The sequence below is a fragment of the Podarcis filfolensis genome (assembly GCF_964270895.1).
Source record: "Podarcis filfolensis genome assembly, chromosome: 6".
Taxonomy (NCBI): Eukaryota; Metazoa; Chordata; class Lepidosauria; order Squamata; family Lacertidae; genus Podarcis; species Podarcis filfolensis.
In genome coordinates this window covers 23,696,713-23,717,957 of record NC_139609.1, presented here as the reverse complement: position 1 = coordinate 23,717,957, position 21,245 = coordinate 23,696,713, and the positions used below count along the sequence as shown (strand labels likewise).

General features: G+C 42.2%; 2 protein-coding genes across 2 annotated transcripts in view; one reads left to right on the top strand and one right to left on the bottom strand.

Annotated features, from left to right (window-relative positions):
- The window catches only part of SLC30A7 (solute carrier family 30 member 7), a 35,582-nt gene extending 16,183 nt beyond the window's left edge, over nucleotides 1-19,399 (top strand). The window contains exons 8-12 of the mRNA XM_083620504.1: nucleotides 571-621; nucleotides 2,565-2,700; nucleotides 11,842-11,932; nucleotides 14,130-14,279; nucleotides 15,488-19,399. Of these exons, the coding sequence (XP_083476630.1) occupies nucleotides 571-621; nucleotides 2,565-2,700; nucleotides 11,842-11,932; nucleotides 14,130-14,279; nucleotides 15,488-15,535 (476 nt within the window). The 3' untranslated portion in view covers nucleotides 15,536-19,399. The remainder of the gene's footprint in view (nucleotides 1-570; nucleotides 622-2,564; nucleotides 2,701-11,841; nucleotides 11,933-14,129; nucleotides 14,280-15,487) is intronic.
- Nucleotides 17,309-21,245, bottom strand: part of DPH5 (diphthamide biosynthesis 5) — a 30,962-nt gene continuing 27,025 nt past the window's right edge. The window contains exon 8 of the mRNA XM_083620524.1: nucleotides 17,309-20,736. Coding sequence (XP_083476650.1) covers nucleotides 20,525-20,736 — 212 coding nt within the window. The 3' untranslated portion in view covers nucleotides 17,309-20,524. The remainder of the gene's footprint in view (nucleotides 20,737-21,245) is intronic.

Genomic DNA, 21,245 nt, shown 5'->3' with positions numbered 1-21,245 from the left:
TTTAAACAGGTAATTAAAACGTCAGTGGCTTAGCTGCAGAATAATTTGGACTCCTGTAATATGAGATAATTCATGTCTGATTTCTAAGTGTTTGTTTTTAAGGCCTTAAACTTTACACGTTCTGGCCGTGTTTGACTTGCTTCTGGATTCTCAGCCTAATAGTAATCTGCACTTAGATACGACCCATTGTTTGGAAATCGTGACATTATGTCCCAAGTTGGCAGACAACAGCTTTCTACGGCTTGTGCCTGCGTTGTTAATTTGCTTCTTCCATCTTTCTCTTCTGTCACCTCAAAACAGAACCTAACATGAAATCGCTTGGAAAGTTTGGATTTTGGAGAATTCATTGATTTCCCTTCTCCCTCTATACCTTCACTTAAAAAAACATTCTAGGTTCAGTTTTTATTTTAATTAAAAAAAAGGATTTCCAGTTCCATTTGATTAAGAAGGTGATGCTGTATAAGCTGTTGCTGCAAATAATAAGATCCCTGAAAGAGAACTTCAGCGCTGAACAGAAACTCGCATAACATTGAGAGGATAAATGCATTTTATCTTCCTGCTGTTTTACAGATAATCATCCCATTGAATTGGCTGCAGGATCTAGCAAACAGATTTTAGAAGGTATGTTATCAACAGAGTGTGCTAAAACAGTCGGTGGAAATGAAGCAATAATAGCATAGTGCGAATCTGGAAGAAACAAAACTATATATATAAAAGTTTTATGTTGAAATTCACTAACAATGAGGAAACACATTTCTTTTCTGACCGATCCTGGACTTGGGGGACTCAGCCCCTTGGGGAGTTGGGCAGCAAAAGCCAACCACCCCTATTTTTCTACATCATACTCGAGAATTCACTTAGCCTATGTCCTATTGTGTTCAGAAGGAAACAGGAAGGAGCAGTTGTGAGTTGCATCACTTTGCACTGATGGAATGTGCTTTGATCCGGTGCAGGGAGCTGTTAGCAGAATGTGGAGAAACGAAAGCTTTGTTGATTCCCTCTGCTCCCTCCAGCTCCATCCATGTGCCCCCAAAATCAGACAGACAGAAGCGGTTGAAGATAGCAGCTGCTTTTTTAAATGAAGTAAGAATGCACACGGATAGCGCTGTGGGTTAAACCACAGAGCCTAGGGCTTGCCGATCAGAAGGTCAGCGGTTCGAATCCCCGCGAAGAGGTGAGCTCCCGTTGTTCGGTCCCTGCTCCTGCCAACCTAGCAGTTCAAAAGCACGTCATAGTGCAAGTAGATAAATAGGTACCGCTCCGGCGGGAAGGTAAACGGCGTTTCTGTGCGCTGCTCTGGTTTTCCAGAAGCGGCTTAGTCATGCTGGCCACATGACCTGGAAGCTGTACGGTGGCTCCCTCAGCTAATAAAACGAGATGAGCATCGCAACCCCAGAGTCGGCCACGACTGGACGTAACGGTCAGGGGTCCTTTTACCTTTACCTTTAAGAATGCAATGCAGATAAGCTTTTCAAGTCCTGTTAGAACTGCTCCATCCTTCATGGGAGATTATGCCCTCGGCTACCAGCAGAGGGATCCCTAGGCTTAGTTTTGGGATAGGTTCTACATATCATTGAAATGGGGTGGCTTGAATTTGTTCGGATTTGTGTAACTTGCCTATATTTATATACAAACTTAAGAAGTGTATTTGGAAAAAGAATTTGTTGCTGGCACACGAAAAGTATTTTCAGCAGTTGAAATGCAGAAGGGATCATAAATGTTTTGGAGTGTTTTTTCACAAAACTTCCTTCTGGCAAGGCGTTCTTCGAGTTCAGCTCATAAAAATGTATTAAAACATTTCAGCTCATAAAAATGTATCAGCAGTGGGTTTTTAATCGTGCTTGGTGTTTTATTAATTTGGAGAAAAATGATTGCTCCGCAAAAAGTTCAGGCCCTCAAAAGGGTGTTAGATCTTGTGACAACAATTTTCCTTATGCTTTGCGTACTATGAAGGGACATGTAACCATTTGGGAAACTGGTATATAGACAAGTAGTGAAAATTTATTTTATTGTTATGTATTATTTTATTACAGTTTTTTGTTTTTGTTTTAGAAAAGAACCTATTTTATTATAGGGTTTTTCTTTCATCGTGTGAATCACCCAAGTGACTTTTCTTAGAGGGTGACCCACAAATAATGTAAATAAATGGCAACTCCTCTTGTAAAAATGTTCCTGATCATATGGAGGAGCTGTTTCCATAGTATGTTTGGCATGGGTACCACTTCTTGGATTGTTTGTGTTGTCTGAGTGATGTGAAAATAGCCTGCAGTGCATCTTCTAGAAACTGGGAAAAGCCCCAGTATGGATTCCACTTGTGGCTCACAGCTTCTGACACTACCTTTGCAGGATGGAATTGAGATCTGCTGTAGTAGATTTTTCCTGCAAATGTAACGTGATAATAAGCGTATCCTGTAGTTTTATGAGTATCATAGTAAATATTTACACAGGAACTGTTTGTCTGCTATCCATTGTCGGCTGTGCCACTTATTTGAAGGCCTACTGAAATTTACGTTGAAAAAAATACATTAATATGCTTTCTGATCTTAACGTATGTTTGTTTGTAGGTGTATTTTTACATATTGTGGCTGACACACTTGGAAGTGTTGGTGTCATCATATCTGCGTTACTGATGCAGAACTATGGTTTAATGATAGCTGATCCTATCTGTTCGATGCTGATAGCTATGCTTATAGGAGTAAGGTAAGTGCTGGGATGGGTGGTCATTTTCTAGGGTTTGGAATTCAAGCAAATATTGCAGCCTCGATTGTTAGTTGCTATAATTGCAGCATCCGTTCTCTTTATCGCTTACTTGTTCCTCTCCCCCTTTCCCCCATCGTGTACCCATTTATTTCCACACCTAAAACTTTCTCCTGTCGGCAGCCAATCTTGCTTGCGCATGTAATTTCTGCGTATTTTAGGCTTGCAAAATGGCCTTTCTGACCCCCATTGTGAAGCATCTTTCCGTTGTGTGTTGTTTATATAAGCAATGTACTGTACTACTAAATGGACAAGAATGGCCTCAAATTCAATGGAGCCCTGCCGGCTGGCACGCAGTGTAGTCTTCACCCAAACTCAGCTGCCAAACTTCTCATAAAAAGCTGCTCAATATCCGTCGTTGTCTTCTGAGGCTTCTTGCTGCCTTTTGTGGTGGAATGTCTCAAGCTTATTTAAAAAGTACCCCACGCAGCAATGGATTTCTGAAGCGGGGAAGTGTTCCACTGTGTAACATAGCTTTCAGAAACGGTTCTAAATAGAAGCTGACAAGGCATTCAGACTTTTCAGTCACGCAGAACTCTTCATTAAGTTGCACGTTAGGAGCAATTTTTTTGAAAGCTTTCGGAGTGAGAATAGGAGTCTAAACCAGCGGTTGCCAGTGTGATGCCCACGGGCACAGATAAGCCCGCAATAGGGTTTCCAAAGCAACCAAAAGGTTTTCTCCCCCTGCTGGAATTAGGATTGAAAGAAGCATTCTGTTGGACCCAATGGAATAGGTTGCAATTTGTGCTTGATGGTCGCGGCAGTTTCTCCAGTTCACAGACCTGCCCATGAACCAAAATAGGTTGGCAGCCCCTAAGCTGTTGTCTTCAATGTTCCTGTCTTAAGATGGTAATAGAGGGAGCTTTCAAGACTTCTTTAGACGAGAACTTTGGCCTTTGTGTATAGAGCCCAATATGTGTAGGCCTGAGTCATACAACTTGTACTTCACATTTGTGGTGTTTAGATCGCTAGGTGCTTCCACTAAAACTAAGCTCCTATGTGATGGGAGAAGGGGAGCAGCAATTTTCTTAAAATATATATATATTGGTGCGATTATCTTAGATGTGTGGTTTCCCTGATTTACCAGTCTTATATCTGCATTTGTGGGCTGAGTCAGCGATGAAGGCTTAGCGTGTTAAATTCAGTTTAAGCCTTTTTGGAAGGTTTTGCTTTCTCTCACAAATTTTGTCAGTGTTCCTGTTGGGGAGGCATGGAATAGGGACATCTTCTACCTTTGGAGACCAGCATTATGGTGTGTTTTTGAAGAGATTTCAAAAAAGGTGGGGCTATTGTATAGTAGAATACTTGAGCTAGTACCCTTTCTTTCAGATTTAAACCGGGCATGGACTTGTTTGAGGTGATGAACAAAATTGTCTTCCATTCTGTCAAATGAAGACTATACTGATTATTTAGCTTTTGAAGATGAGGCTCAAGAACTGTTTTTAATTTTTTATTCATTGCTGAACCATACAAAAACTGTTGTATGTAGACATTTCTAAGTGGGAAAGGGAATCTTTTGCACATGAAATACATAGTTTTCAGTATGAAAACTACCTGTTTGCTAAAAGATGGAAACTGATAACCTGAGATGCACAAAATGTGTATTTTCTCTACGTGGGTTCTTTTGCCTTCTTGCCTCTACTTGTATTTAGTTAGGGATAGTCCTTAATACTCCACAAGGGTAACGAAGAAAAGCAAAGTTGCAGCTCAAGCCTATACACCATTAGCATCTAAATCAAGTTCGTGTAATATTTTGTTTCTCTCTGATCTGGAAGTGAGAATTTCTGGGAGATGAGCATGGTGCACAGATGATTTCTTGGTAGCGCAAGAGAGTGCAAGCAACCAGCTGCTGGGGAAAGGGTGTATGGATAGGAGGTGGAGGAGAAGGGTGAAATTTGGCTGCAGGACAACACCACTTCTGCCTGCTGGAAGCAATTTCTGAATGAGAGGCACCGCTGCAAAATAACCCAGGCCCAATGTTCACCTTAAATTCTTGGCGCTAAATCTGAATCCCGTTGACAGCACTGGCTTTCATTGATTTATAGTGCTTCCCAGCTCTTTACATTTTGAAACTTGGGGGGGTCTAAAGCTGACGGCTGCAAATTCGGACTTCTTTCTGTTGACTTGTGAATCACGTTTCTGTGGCTCTTTTAAAAGATACCAGCACCAGCTATCAATCTAAGTTCCGGATTTATGATAGTGCAGTGTCATTGCCTTGATTCCAGGCCAGATTTGTGTCATGCAACACGGGAATGAGGCAACATGGCCTTTTTGCGCAACAAGCGGGCAATATCTGTATTATGGTTGTACCTATGCGGAAGCATGTCAATTGATGTGTGGTTCTTTAAACAACGTCTTCGGTATTCTAAGGCTAATGGCAGGTCCCACTCCAATATTAATTACTGTTATAAAATGAAAAGAATTCTCAAATTACGGGGGCCTAGAGCACACTTTGTATGGGCTAGAGCCCACTTCATTATATCCATGAAAAGTTATCTCCAATTGGCAAGTATCCAGTGAGAAAAATGTCAAGTCTTGGGCCAAAAGGCCGTGCGATAATAATAGACAGTGACATACCGACAGTTGCAGATACAGTGGTACCTCGGGTTATGAACTTAATTCGTTCTGGAGGTCCGTTCTTAACCCGAAACCGTTCTCAACCTGAGGTACCACTTTAGCTAATGGGGCCTCCCAGTGCCACTGCGCCATTTTTGTTCTCTTCCTGGGGCAAAGTTCTCAACCTGAGGTACTATTTCTGGGTTAGCGGAGTTTGTAACCCAAAGTGTTTGTAACCCAAAGCGTTTGTAACCCGAGGTACCACTGTACTATGAAAATAGTATCCGCCCCTCCTCTGCTAGTTGTAATACTTTTAGTAGGAAAGAAGTCCACAGACCCAATTAAGTCTGAATAAAATAGAATTGAATTAACTATTAGAAGTTTATTAGAATCGTAGAGTTGGAAGGGACCCCAGGATCATCTAGTCCAACCTGCTGCAATGCAGGAATATGCAGGATCAAACTTGCAACTTTGGCATTATCAGCTGCTTCTGCTGCTGCTGCTGCTGCTTCTTCTTCTTCTTCTTCTTCTTCTTCTTCTTCTTCTTCTTCTTCTTCTTCTTCTTCTTCTATCACTCGTAGCCGAGTAAGATGGTCTTCCATGAACAGGATCTTAACAGTGAGTCCGTAAATAGTGACTGTGGAGGCCAATTCTGGATCCACACGTCTTTCCTTAACCAACTAAGCTATCCAGTCTAGTAAGTCCTAGTCCAGCAATTCTACAGCAGAGCTTCCCTTTGAAGTCTAGGTTGGATTATGGTGACTCTCCAGTCAGCAGTGGTGTATCATGGGGGACGGAAATATTCTCCTACTTGTGTCTGAACGTTGCTGCTTTATATGTGTGAATGGTGTCCGTTTATTTTCTTTAGTAGAGAGTGATCCATGAGTCCTGTGTAGGGCTTGTCTAGATAGTATTACACTTGCCTCCAAAAAAGAAAAGAAAAAGGGATTAAACAGTAGCAACTCTCCTTTTTGCCAATGTAGCACTTGATTTCCAGTTTACTACAGGTTCAGCAAAGGTAAAGGAATGGTAAAGGACCCCTGGATGGTTAAGTCCAGTCAAAATTTATCCATGGGGTGTGGTGCTCATCTCGCTTTTCAGGCCAAGGGAGCCAGCATTTGTCCACAAACATGTGGCCAGCATGACTAAACTGCTTCTGGTGCAACAGGACACGGTAACGGAAACCAGAGCACATGGAAACGCCATTTACCTTCCTGCTGCAGTGGCACCTATTTATCTACTTGCACTGGTGTGCTTTCGAACTGCTAGGTTGGCAGAAGCCAGGACAGAGCAACGGGAGCTCACCCCATCACACGGATTCGAACCGCCGACCTTCCGATCGGCAAGCCCAAGAGGCTCAGTGGTTTAGACCACAGCGCCCACCTCCTCTCTACTAAAGTCAAATTAGTGTAAATATCTCACTGTAGAAGTTGCTGAATCACAGAATCATAGAATTGTAGAGTTGGAAGGGATCACGAGGGTTATCTAGTACAATCCCTAGCAATTCAGCCATCATTTGCCCAGTGTGAGGCTTGAACATGTGTATCCCACTTGTGCATACTGGAGTTGATTGGTTGGTGTAATATAAGTCAGGGAAATGTGCAGAGCTGAATGAAGCTCACTCAAAAGGGGAAACTGAGGGTTTCTTCATAAGCATTCTTACAAAGAAAACTGTGGTTGTCTCAAACAAGGTCCCTGATCCATTGCCCCAATATTTTAAAAACTAAAGAAAAACGCTGCACGTTATTGTTTGTACAAGTTTAATGGAAAATGGTTGAATTTAAGGATGGCTGTCAAAGACCTTCCGTTAACATCCTACCTAAAAGTTTACAAGTTACAGAAACTATTTTTGTCCTTTAGCTTGTCCCTAGAAAACAACCAAACTTGTTATCAGATTGCAATTTAATCTTTTCCAAGAACCGCAGTGATTTATGCAGGCATGTAGTTCCTTCCAAACAAAAATAGATATGCTTCCCAGCACACAACAAAGATGTCAGAATGTTGGCTCTGCTCTAGAATCTTCTATGTACATAGGATTCGCTGTGTGACACAGAATACCATTAATCAAGAGTTCTCAAGAAAGCCACTGTCTAAGCCACAATGGTGATGCGGAAACACCAAAGGCTCAGCTTTATACCGAGCTGGAAGAATGAATGCGCTGCATATTAAGTGGGCCAAGAAATAAAGCCTTTGAATGATGTACCTTAATGGTGGTGCACATTCTTAATTTACAAAAGTGGCTGTATTTCAAGTGTAATTTCCATGGTACATTTTTGGACAAGGTAGATGGACTCTGAAATGGTTTAGATACAAATGTAAATGTTTCCAGCCCTTGCTAGCTAGCTCAGTAGTCGAAACACTGCACTATTCTGAAGTTGCAAAGGAAAATTAAATCCTGCGTCCCCCAAATTAGATAGGTCAGTCAAGTATTTCCAACTTAGATTTTCAGATGCTACTGAATTTTGAGACTTTGATACCTGTTTGTTCCTTCTTCCAGGTTGCTCCTTCTCTCCCCCTCTTTCACATTTTCTTTCTATCGCTCCCTTCCTATTGACCAACCGGAAGTTCCCTAAGAAATCTGGGTAGAAATCTTACCCAGGACAGTTTTAAATAGTCCATGCCTTAAAAGAAAGGGGAAAGCTTCTGCTGAGCTCTCCTTGGTGCTTCATTTCCTATTTGTATCGACTGCAGACTCCATTACCCTCCCCTCCAGTGGGCAACATCCAAGGGGGTCCAGCTTGCACAATGGACTTCCCACTCTTCCATCTGCAGCCCCCTCCCGAAATCTGCTCTGGCGTGTTGGAGGACCCTCTGGAGCAGGTTGGGAAGGTATGGAGACTTCAGCGGGAAGGAGAGGGAAGTCTCATCTTCAGTGGTAAATATTAGATATTGCCCATTATACTCCCCCCAACACCCACCATGAAGATTTTAGCTTGGTTTGCATGCAAGACTTTACCCTTGTGTGCTCACCTTTCCACCATACCATAGTTTTCTGTTGCATCTGATCTGGCAAATTATGGCCTGGGCTTGCTTTCTGATTCAGAATCGCGAGCCGCAGTTTTCCAGCCATGTTTCTTAGGCTTTTATTTGACTATTGCTGTTTATCCGCCTGGCTTTTTGTCCACATTCTTCCCGGTGTCTGTTTTAATACATATACCAAACATTTTAATTTCAAACCACACTGCCTCTGATGGGAATTTATTACTCAATAGCTGTGTGAATGTTTGCAGTAGGATGGGCTGACATCAGTTTCTCCTCCTGCGCCGACACTTCGCCACAGACCTTTGGAAAAAGGCTTATGAGGTCATCTAGCAAAAAACTTCTTTTGAGTTTTCCTAAATTACTTGAATTGATGATTCCACAGTTTTCATTGAGAATCTCGTAACCTTCTTGCTAAAAGAAATAGTTCCTCTGGTTCCTCTCCTCCCATTGTTCCTTTTGAATATTTCCTTTTAAGGACTGTTGTGTTGCAGTTGTTCTGAAGTGGGCTTAAAACTAAAATTAAACAGCTCAGTGTGCAGTGTGTTGTGGGTTGTGAAGCCTGAGTCTTTGGATGTCCTGAGCCCACCATGAGATTTAGGGATGTCTAGTAGGCTCCAATGTCATCTGTATTTCAGCCTGGGAAGTGATGGTAGGAATGTTTTTCCTCCATAGCATTATTTGGCTGTTTTAAGGTGTGGATATAACATACTTTGGGACTGGCTCCAAGAAGTTGGAGCTGTTGGCCTGGAAGTATGGATCATTGGCATTTTTCTCTGCTACACTGCCAGTGAGCAGCAGTTTGTGGAGGACCCAAAGCGCCTGGGAAAGGTGCCATTGGGATTCAACTTTGAGTCAAGAGCTTTCAAGCCACTCCTCAATCTTAATGTGCTCAAATGAAGTTCAAATGTTCTTTTTTTGTTCCAGACAGGGTGGAGGGTATTCCTCTCTCGCTCTTTTATTCGAGCTCAAACACACACACACACACACACACGGAAGAAGCAACCTATTGCAAGCTTTTTCATCTCTGCCTTAAGTTTTTGTTCTTTCCACACTCATTATTTCACCATTAATACAGTTATTAGTTCTTACGTAATGATCTCGGTGTATTTGCTGGAAAGATGGAGAGAGAGAGAAAATGCAGGGTAGCACTTAAATATGGACTGTGCCATTGAAGGTTAGAGGGTATTCAAAATGGCTGATAATTGTGATATCTTTATTTCTCATAGGTATGCTGTGCAGTATGTGTAAAAACACACACACATGTTCCCGTTTACAATGTAGTTGGTGTCTGAAGATTCATAATATGCCCCCAGCCATCTAGTAACACCTTCATTTTGGAGCAGGGGTGCCGACTAGAGCCCCAGATTATGGGTGCCCCTTAGGCCCTCTGGAGCCCCCTAGAGATGGTGCTTATGCTTTGGAGCCAAAGAAATGCTAAGCAGGGGAACTTGTGCTTGTTGGCTATCCGATGTACCTTCACCATGGGACCTTTCTGCGTCTACCGGTTCCATGATATTGTTGCTTTTGCAGTTAGCGGAAGAAGCCTCTAATTGCTTCCAAATGCTTTCAGCTTGAGCTCTGCTCAAATCCTTGGGTTGTCTCATTTCAAGAAGCGCACAGCTGGCTGTTTTCGACAAGTCATTTCATTATGGCTGAACCAGTCCCTAGTAATTTTGTTTTATGGTCGGTCTCCTCGCCTCCCTCCCGCCCTTATTATCTTGGATCATAAGGAAAACATTCCCCAAGCCAGACGCAAGGACAAGAATGTCTCTTGCATTTCTTCTACATTTTTATGGCTATTGTAATTACCGTTGTAATGGATCTTGGGTCTGCAGAATCAACAATGTGTGTGCGTGTGTTTTAAATCTTCATTTCTTCCATATAGATTTCAGGAAGATCCTGCAGATCCTGTATCTGGGGTATTTCTTACCCCACAGTTATTCTCTAGAAAGTCCCTGAGCCACAGGCTGTTGTCTGATAGACTTGGCATTGATTTCCCCCCTCCCCCCGCAAGGAAATAATGTTGGTCTGCTAAACAGCTTATTTATTAGAAGTGTAAAGATACGATATTTTCCTGAACACTGGATTTTTACAGGAAGTAGCGAGAGAGTCACAGAAGCATGAGCTTGCGCTGCTTGCCTTCCTTCCCTCTTGACAAACCATCTCTGGATGCAAGTGTATTTTTAAGCTCTGCAGGTTCAAACTTTTAAATGCACAATGCATGTCATTACTTGGATCCCTGCCTTGCCAACACTCCATCCACCCCCTTTGAAGCAGTATTGTCCGAAGAACTTGGGAGATCTCCCTGGCTGCCCCAGGCTTCCTGTTTGATTCTGGGCAAGCTGAAGCCTTTCTGTAACGGCTTACGTTCCGTCCCTCGGCCTCTGGCATTATTTATGTAGCGTCTTGAGCACTCTGCAGCTAGTCTTTCTCTCCCCCTGGGGCTTATATATCCAATCCCCGGCAACAATGGGGCATTCTTTTCTTTTGCACAGTTCTTGATAAAACTGTGTGTGACCTGTGACATGTTTCTTTCACAAGGGCCCGTTTGATTGCGTGCATTGTGCCCGTGGCTTGGCTTCTGAACCGATTCCCATGGTTACGATGACCATGAAAACATGTCATTGTGGCGGGTCGTCATACTGTTTTGGCCAGAGATTGAAATGAGCTCGATCCGAACTGCGTACTCGGGTTGCAGGATGATGAGTGTGTTGCCCAGTCTTTGTGGGAATCTGTGAGAATCCCCCCAATGACTGTCTTGCAGACACACACACACACACACACACACACACACACACACACACCGCAAATGGCTTCACTTCCTGCAGCTCACAACTAGTTGGTCTCTGTCAGTAAGGATTACAATGCGGTGGAAGTCCTAAAAACTGCTATGGGTAGCGTCGTTGTTGAATTGAATTGAATTTTATTATTTCGGTCACAGACCAGTTCCAGGCCCCCCATACAATATCAAGGAAGTCATAAAACACGATAGGGATACATTTGGTTGTTGAATTTATTCAACCTATTCTTAAACCAGCTGCCTATATGAATATTGTACTGCAAGTAGAACACTACTAGTATTCTTGTTGGAATACGCAACAACAGTTATAATTGTAGATTTATACATTTGTGCCCCATTATATTCTGTGGGCTAAGAGCAGCTTAGCCATTTCATCAGAATTACCGCTGTCCCCCAAAGTATTCCTAATGCAAGACATGTGCATTTAGAGAATAAAGCTTTAGAGCAAATCAAAAGTCCTGGCTTTCTCTCATTCACTTTTTTTTGGTCTGGAAAAAAAATTCTGTTGGTTGACAGCCCTGGTTTCAATTTGTCATGTTTTTTTGTTTTAAACCCTCTTGTCTCCTGTCATATTCCCTTACAGCACTGCTTGAAAAGGCAGGTTAACCCCCCCCCAAAAAAATCTCTTTTTGGAGTTGAGGGTTGGGAGGTACTTATTTCTCATGTGTCGCATAAGAATAGTTTTGCATGCTTTGTTAAAAGAAAAAGAGTGTAGGTTTTAAGATGACTTCTGTAAACCTTTCTAGTGTCGTTCCACTTCTGAGAGAGTCCATTGGAATTTTGATGCAGCGAACTCCACCGTCCCTGGAAAGCAGTCTGCCTCAATGCTATCAAAGAGTAAGTTGAAATATTTCCATAAGTTTTAAACATGCTCCTGGATAATGGAATCGCAGGAGCCGGACGTCTGAAGGACACTTGTCCTCCAGCAAATCCTGTACACGTCTTCTTCCTGAGTGATCAAAAGCGTAATACGATGAAACAAATCTAATTACCTGATAGAACAAATTTCTGATTTTGTACAGTTTCTGTACTGCATTGGGCTGATACTAGCTGATATTTGATGCTCTCGATGCTCATAATTTAAGGCTGAACAGTGAAGGTGCATGCTTGACATCCTACAAGCATAGCGTCTAGTATTTTCCTTGAGTCACTGGGTGCTTCATGATGGAAACTGCTCTTTGTACCTTCCCCACATGCTTAAAAAAGCCTGTAACATACTCTGGGGTGGAGAGGGGCAGAGAATGCAATGTTCTGCATTGTAGCTGTATACTTCTTGGATATCACTCTGTGTAAAATATAATGGTTCCAAGAAGGTATTGGAACACAGCATCATAGGCCTATATAGTCTGTTTTAGAAATATTTTTATTTGCCTCTTTGAACATCTGATGACCTTCTGCACACTTAAATCAGCAGAAGAAAGCTTGCCTGTGTAATTCATTCACATGTTCTCAGGTTTCAAGCTGTAAGCAGTGAGGTCCTTTGTTTAATTGAAGGGATTATGTGTATTAGCCAAAACAGTCCTGATAAAATCAAGCATATTATTTTAAACACAATGTATTGCAAGCGTGCATTCAGTATGAAGGTCATACTGAATTGGGCGAACAGTAATGTTTCTAACGGCACAAAGGACCATTCGTCCTCTGTGCATTGGAAGCCAGTTTATGGGAAGGAAGTTGAAGAAATGGATCTCTTCCCAGAGGAACCTAGGTTTGGGATTGCTTTATTGGTCTTCAAGGTAAAAAAGAGAATTGGCTTGAATTTGGCCTTCTTATTATAGGATGCCATACAGTCTGATGCCAGCGCTATAAATAAAAGTAATAAATGTGGTGTACTGGGTAGAATGTTGGACTAGGACCACAGTTCTAGGGATAAGTAAAAGGTAAAGGTACCCCTGCCCGTACGGGCCAGTCTTGCCAGACTCTAGGGTTGTGCGCTCATCTCACTCTATAGGCCAAGAGCGAGCGCTGTCCGCAGACACTTCCGGGTCACGTGGCCAGCGTGACAAGCTGCATCTGGCAAGCCAGCGCAGCACACGGAACGCCGTTTACCTTCCCGCTGGTAAGCGGTCCCTATTTATCTACTTGCACCCGGGGGTGCTTTCGAACTGCTAGGATGGCAGGCGCTGGGACCGAACGATGGGAGTGCACCCCACCACGGGGATTCGAACCGCCGACCATGTGATCGGCAAGTCCTAGGCGCTGAGGTTTTACCCACAGCGCCACCTGCGTCCCTTAGAGGTAAAGGGACCCCTGACCATTAGGTCCAGTTGTGGCCGACTCTGGGGTTGCGGTGCTCATCTCGCTTTACTGGCCGAGGGAGCCGGCGTACAGCTTCCGGCTCATGTGGCCAGCATGACTAAGCCACTTCTGGCGAACCAGAGCAGCGCACGGAAACGCCGTTTACCTTCCCGCCAGAGCGGTACCTATTTATCTACTTGCACTTTGACGTGCTTTCGAACTGCTAGGTTGGCAGGAGCAGGGATCGAGCAATGGGAGCTCACCCCATCACAGGGATTTGAACCGCCGACCTTCTGATCGGCAAGTCCTAGGCTCTGTGGTTTAACCCACACCATGGTTCAAATCCCCCCTGACCATGAAGCTCATTGGGTGACTGTGGGGCTGTTACTTCCTCTCAGCCTAACCTACCTCCCAGGGTTGTTGTGGGTATGAAATGAAAAGTGGGAGAGCCATGTGTATCACCTGGCACTTCTTGGTAGAAAAAGGTGGGCTATCAATGCAGTTAGACAACCATGGTTCAGTTGGTTAGTGCTGATAATGCCAAGGTTGCAGATTCCATCCCCATATGGGACAACTGCATATTCCTGCATTGCCGGGGGGGGGGGGGACTAGAGGATCTTCAAGGTCTCTTCCAACTCTACAATTCTATGGGTCTATAAGTACATTTGTTGCATCTCAGTTTAAACAAAAGAAATATGCATACATTGTTCATTCATGGGGCTCTTTTGTATACCACTAAATTTCTCTCGTTTTCCTTTTAAAAAATTGATTTCTAAATGCCTCTTATGTATTTTAGGTTCAGCAGTTGCAAGGAGTTTACAGTTTACACGACCCTCATTTCTGGACCCTTTGTACTGATGTTTACATAGGGACTTTGAAACTGTTTGTAGCTCCAGATGCTGACGCAAAGTGGATTCTAAGCCAGACTCACAACATTTTTACTCAGGTATGTTTGATGTGTGTCGTGTAAATGTAGGAGCAGCGCTGTTTCAGCCGGGGTAATGCTGTTTTTGTGGAAAGGAAGAGTAAAGAATAACAGGACAAGGTGATTACGTTTTGTGTTCTGTTGCGGTCAGTCTAAGATTGGTCCTTTTCAATATGTGATTGCTATGAATGCTGTTTCACGTTGGTTTTTTGCTCTGATAATTCTAGTGTGCATATGTATAATGTATGTATGAATAACTAGGCTAGCCTACATTTTTTTAAATGTCAGAAGGAACAGGAACTGTCCAGCTGGCTAGATCATTAGCTCTGCAGGTCACTGGCAGTCTAAAGGGGTAAGGGACAAACAAGCACGTGTGTGTGTGTGTGTGTGTGTGTGTGTGTGTGTAAGAGAGATTTTCACACTTATTTTTTAAAATTTATGATTTTCAATTTTATACATTTCAATATTTTTACAATCATTTGAACATTTCAAAACTCAACTTCCTTCCCCCTCTTTCTGTGGTTCCTTAAATTTTTATAAAAAATATTTTCTGCATATTCCAAATTTACTTACCTTAATCATTTAATCATCTGCTTTAAATGTATACTCATAAAGCTGCAGGTTATTACCATAATCCTGCCAATGTTCTTATCTGTTTACAGTTTGTTTGTAAGTATTCAGTCAACCATTTCCATTCTTTTATTGAAAGTTTGCTATCTTGATTTCTTACTTTTCCAAGAGATTTTCACACAATTTGATCTGAACTACCCAGCTAACTATTGGATATTCCGTTTAAATTTCCTAAACAAAGGAATTTGTGCAGGGTGTATTTTGCATCAATTTCTGGTGGGCTTCTCTAGACGTGCCATGCGTCACACGCTTTTGCTAGCCAATTTCACAACCATAGCCAGTGTTGCATAGTGGTTAGAGCATTGGATTGGGACCTGGGGAAATGGGGTTCAAAACCCCATTCAGCCATGAAGTTCACTGGTAGACCTTGGGCCAGTCACGTCCTTGCAGCCTAAACTACTTTCCTGGGCTTTTGTGAAGATAAATGAGGAAGAGAATGATATCTGTCACCTTGAGCTCCTTGGAGGAAGGGAGGGATCAAAATGTAATAAATGCACAAGAGAATCCATTCCCATTTAATGTTTGGTAGGTTTTGACATGGGTCACACAGTCCCCTAGAATTTGTATTCCAATGTATTTCTTTCCTTCCATCTTCGCAGGCTGGAGTGAGGCAGCTCTATGTACAGATTGACTTTGCCGCTATGTAGCAAATATCTCGACCGTCTCGTTGGACCAAAGCTTTCTAGTACTGTCATGATTTAAAAGACACTGTACTTCCTTTGGAACAGAGACCTGCTCCCGTCTGCTCTACGGTTGTCCAAAACTGAACAGACTCTGCTGCCTTGTGGGCTAGATAGGGAGAGAAAAACCGAGAAACTGCGTGGCCCTGGACTACTTGGGATTGACTTTCACGAGCTCCAAACCTTTGTGGATTTACTGGCCAAGTTTGTCCCTGCAGCAAACTTAATGATAATGTGGTATTGCAATCATTGGTTTTGCTTTTTGTGAAGCTGCTGGAAGTTATTGCTTATTCCCAGAAAGCCAGTGTTAACTACAGGGAGGGTGGGTAGAAAATAAATTTTTATTTTTTTCTTAAAATGTCACAGTGGTTGACATTCTACAACGTGTAAGACTGTTTGTACTTTGCAAACTTAACGAACCAAACCATATTGGGTTTTCAGAGTGCCTTTTCTGTCAAAGTATCTGCCAGCACAGATATTGAACATCGGGGATTTTTATTAATTTTTATGGCTACTACTTGTACCCAATAGGACTCTTGCTTGTGATTGGTGTGATTTATGTGTAATTGCATAATGGTAGATATTAGACTCTCTCTCTCTGTTACATTTTTAAACTTCCAAGGAGGTGATTCTTCAATTTTACAATACAAAGATAAAATGATTACGCAGAGTTTGTTTACAAAACGTTTGACCACCAGGACGTAAATCTAGGCTGATAGCACCTTCGCATTCTTAACAGTAATTAGAAAATAACGAAGCACTCAAAACAAAGGATGCATTGCCTCTTTGGTTGACTGATGCTGGAGGCTTTGACTGGCAGATATACTTTAACTGCAGAATGAAGGTTTGTATATGATAGTCAACAGATGATCTGAACTTTTGCTTCACAGTCCATGTTCAGAATTAATTCACAAGCTCTTCAGCCAGAAATCCACCAGTTCAACTAGTATATGCAATAAAGCCCATGCATTATGTATACATTATCATGGAATATAATTTGGTTTGTTGAATCTGATTGCATATTTTGAAAGGGTTTTTTTGCATTAGATTTGAAAATGAGCCATAGGTTCTTCAGCACTTAATACCTTAGGCGAGTCTTCTGAGTGAACTGTGTGGTTCAGCTAAATATTGCTTCACAGCCATCATTTTTCATTTTCTGTCTTAACTAAGTTTCTTTTTAAACTTCACCTTGGGCAATATATTTCCTGGGTTTATCCTGCAATGCTAGTGTAATGTATAAAGGCTTGCTAGGCAACTGTCAGAGCGCTTCATGACGGAATAACAAAGATCTCACAAACGCATCTCTCGTTTCCAATGTTGAAGCTGAAGTTGGTTGGAATTGGAATGTATGGTAGTAAGCAAGTCCCTTTTTACTAATCAACAAAGATGATCGCACATATGTTCAAATGAATGAAAATCACCTGATTCCGTCCCCCTCAAAAGGCCATTTGCTTGAACAGTTGTGTGTCAAGACAAGTTTGCTTAGAAAAACAAAAGTCGCTGCTAACCGATGGTTAGATACCCCCCACACACACACACTTGGCTTAGCTTTAGCTGGAGGGAGATTTATTCATGGCTTTTAATGAAGTTAGGCATCAGAAATGCCTAAAACGGAATTGTATTGGTACATTAGTTTCTATTTAAAAAGACTGTAATGTGGAATTTCTGGTTTTTATGGGAATAATCTTTTAAAATGTATCTCTTAACTCAGCGTGTGTATTCCATTACTTGCCAATCTTATTTTTACTTGCTTGCTATTAATTTAGAAATGCAAGTATCCGACACAGTCTCTAATTCAAGGTCTGAAGATGAGTTCTGGCCCAATACACTTCTTCAGTAACATCCATTCCTTTCCACAAGACGCATCAGGGCTGCTTCACACATGAAGATTCCCATATAATGTGAGAAGTGCACTGTGAGAAACCTACCCCGTGGGTGCATACGCTGTAGAAAATGCACGTGCCCTTTTTCCACACGCTATAGCAAATTCCATTTTTTTCCTTTTCAGAGATACGGTGACCTCTGTAGATTAATGTGAAGTGCCATAGGCTCTGAACCCATTTCAGTAAAATGGCTTTTAATTAAAGGTAAGAAAGAACCCCCATTTTTCCCCGTGCATATTGTCGATATTTCAGAACTTTGCTTGTGTCTTCTGTTGAGCACACACTAAATCATTGGTTGCGGCTGAACCCGAGAGCCTAGAAATTGCTCAACCTTTGAGTTGGTGTTAATTTGCTTCAGACCTTTCCCCATGGAAGTAGTCCTTTTTGTTCTAACTTCTCTCACCCAAATGACAAATACTGAGTTAAATCATACTTTGCCAAACACGTGGGTTTGAAATTTGCTTTTATCTAACTTTGGCAGCAGAGGTTAAATTAATGCACAGCTTTTACACAACTGCCAAAGTGAGATTCTAGTGCAATAGGGGTGCTTGCCCAATAAACATATGTCCACGTTTCTCTCTAACGATAATGTAAGGTCTTCAGTTTAGGGGAGGAGGTTTATATTAGTTGGAGCTTGTTGTCAACCAAGCCCTTAAGTTGTATGAAGTGAAGAAAAAGTGTCCTTTATACTTTTAGGCTTGGATGTCGGCACACTACGCAGTCATAGGATCGGTCTAGTTTTTGAGTAATGTATTGTACAACATTAAACCACTGCATAGGGCAGATGTTGGTACAGATGGTAGCCAACAGCCTAGGTGGTGTTCTTACTCCCGAAGCTTTTACAGGATAAAGGTCGCTTCTAAAAAGGAAAGCTTCCAATTACATCAAGATACTGGCAGTCTTGATTAGTAAATGAAATATTGCGTGGTCTAGGGCTTTAGAATAGTGCAAAGGGTTAAAAACCGAAGAATGGATGCTAACTGCATTTGACCAGGTGAATGATACTGGAATAGATGTGAGGAAATGGAGATTGGAAGTTGGTTATGCCAGTGCAAATAAAAGGAGCGTTTTTGAGGGGGAGGGGAAATGCAGCACGATTTCATTCAAATATGGCAGTTCAGCTCAAGTTCTTAAACTTGGCTAACCTGGTTCCATTTTCTACATTGCTGTCGCATTGATTCTTGCTGCCGAAAGTATTTTTTTGTATTCCTGCAACATTTTGTGTGTGCGTGCCCCTTCTAAGTGCTGTTTCCTACCCTGACCTGATCTTCAGTCTTCTGATAACTGCTTTATACCCTCCAAGAATTGTGTCTCATTGACTGATTAAATGCTGCCACCAAGCCTCGTGAAAATGCACAGGCCCACGCCAAGCATTTGGTTGGAATTGAAAATGCCACTGTGGATATGGACTATTTTATTTATTTTCACCGTCCCATTACCTGAACAGTTCTAATTCTGGCCTGTGATCACTTTTCTGTGGCAAGTGTTTAACAGAAGCAGTGCTCACATAAGTTCACGTCCCAGAGGCATACCATAAAAGAATTGATGGGCATAGCAATCTTATTGCCAAAATTGTAACACTTAGATCTGATAGAATGGGAAAACAGTGCTGAAACCCCATTTCCTAACTTGCACAGCAAGTGGGGCTCTTGTGTCAGTCAGCCTGTTGTATTTCTCAACGCATGATGTACCGGTGCAATTGAAGGACTTCACTGTTTCAGTGAATTCAAAGAGGTGACTACAGATAATTGACGACTGTGTATACTGTAATTGGTTTGGGAACGCTAAAGCGAGTAGCCAGTCTGACTTGCCGTAAGTGCAATACTGGACATTCTAATGCATATCTTTTTCTACTTGAATACAGTCTCTGGAATATTTAAACAGCTAATATGTTTGAGACAATATTTGGGATCAATTTTCCTATCAATAAACTTTTTCCTTTTGCAAACGTTTTTCAAATGTTGTGTGTTTCGTTCCTTTGGGGGGGGGGGTGCAATCTGCACATTCCTGGCTGCCCTCAAGCAAACCATCTCCTGAACAAATGTAATGTGAGAACTAGAAGTTGGGAGTCAAATCTTGTGACGTCCGAAGCTCTCACTCGTGGAAGGAGAAGGAGAGGCAATCCCTTACCCTGTAAACCTGTTCTGGAGACTTGGGAGGCCCTTCAGAACAGTGTGGAAGGTTGCTCGAGAGTCTGTAGAGAGTATTAATGAAAATAGTTTTATCTCTCCCCCCCCCCCCTTCAATGACAAGAGAAATCTCTGCTGCACTTAAGGTCAATGGAAGATTTACAGAAGAGGAACACTGGATCCAAGCTTAGTCTATCTCAGCTGTGGTGAGGTCAAAATCTAAACCACCATGAATGCACTGCTATGGTCAAAAGAATTGCTACATTATTTGGTGCAGTAATACCATGTCTCTTCCCCCTCCCCTCTGTCTATTACATCCTGTAATCCAAGTCTTGTTGTGTAAGCAGAAGTCTGTTCACATATGGATAACATTGGATGCAAGCCATTGTTAATGTGTTACATATGTAAGCCGATAAAACGCACGATGCGTTTCATTTCTCAAAGCTTCAGCATCGTTCAGTTCCAAGGCTACTGAGGGTTTTAGCGCCTAAGTAAAAAAATTGGTGCTTTGATCAGAATGACCATTAAAACGTATAGAGAGCACACATTTTGTGAGAGAAGCCACAGCACAGACAGGCCTGGATTTTTCGGTGGAAGACTGACTCTGTATCTAGAACAACCAACACTATTTATACTGATGTGCAGAAACAGTTCTCTAATATACAAAAGCAAGCATATTTTTACATGTTTCATTCTGAACTGGCTTTTTATTGGTAGGTAACTTTTTTAAAAAAATGCATTTCATACCGAATTTAGGCAGCCTGCCAAACGACCAGACTTGATTATTGCTCCGCGGGTTGTATTCCTTGATAAATAGTTTGGTGTCTTCATAGGGACTGGCAACAGGACTTTCTGGCAGTCTACTTGGGCAGTCGGGGTGGGCTTCCCCCTCTTGCAAAACGTATGGCTAACTAGTGACACCAGATTCAGCTCAAAACAAGTATTTATTCAGCCATGTGCTCAAAAATGGATTTGTCAACTGCAAAGAGCTTGAGCATGTCTAATTCCAACGGATGCAAAGTTCCAGTGATGATCAAAGAGTGTAGAGGATCACCTAATGCCACCGTAGTCATTTCCTGTAGAGTACCGGAAGTAATCTTTTGATCCACTGCGCCCACTCTTGCTAAGCCTACGCAGATGGTGTTTTCTGCAATTTCTGTTAAACAAAGGGGGGGGGGTTAAAGAGAACAAAGAATATTACGGAAGCATAGTGAAAGAGGTTGGTGCGCTTGGCACACTTCTGCAGGAAGTGATGCTTTCTCCCTAAAAAAAGTTACACGCTGCTTAAAAAAAAAGACACTGTCCTCTGAAGACTAATATAGACTTCTCTAAAAAAAACCAACCCACATTGCTCAAGTTCTTCGCAATAGGATGAGGCAAATGTGAGAAGTGTCAAGCCCAAGAAGCAAGTTCTCATTCTCAAGGTATTGAATTGCAGGTATAAACCAGTGGGGTAAGTAGTCATTCATAAAGAGTCATCAAGTGAAGGCCGCCTAGCTGAAAAGACTGATTCTGCCCTCCTGACCTAGTAACTGCTTTGATTTATCAGCAAAAGGACCAGAGCAGGTTGGGGAGCCTGAGGTCCTCCGGGCGTTTTAGCAGAAATCCCATAAGCCCCAACCAGCAATGGCCAGTGTTTAGGGATGATGGCTCTGGAGTCCAAGA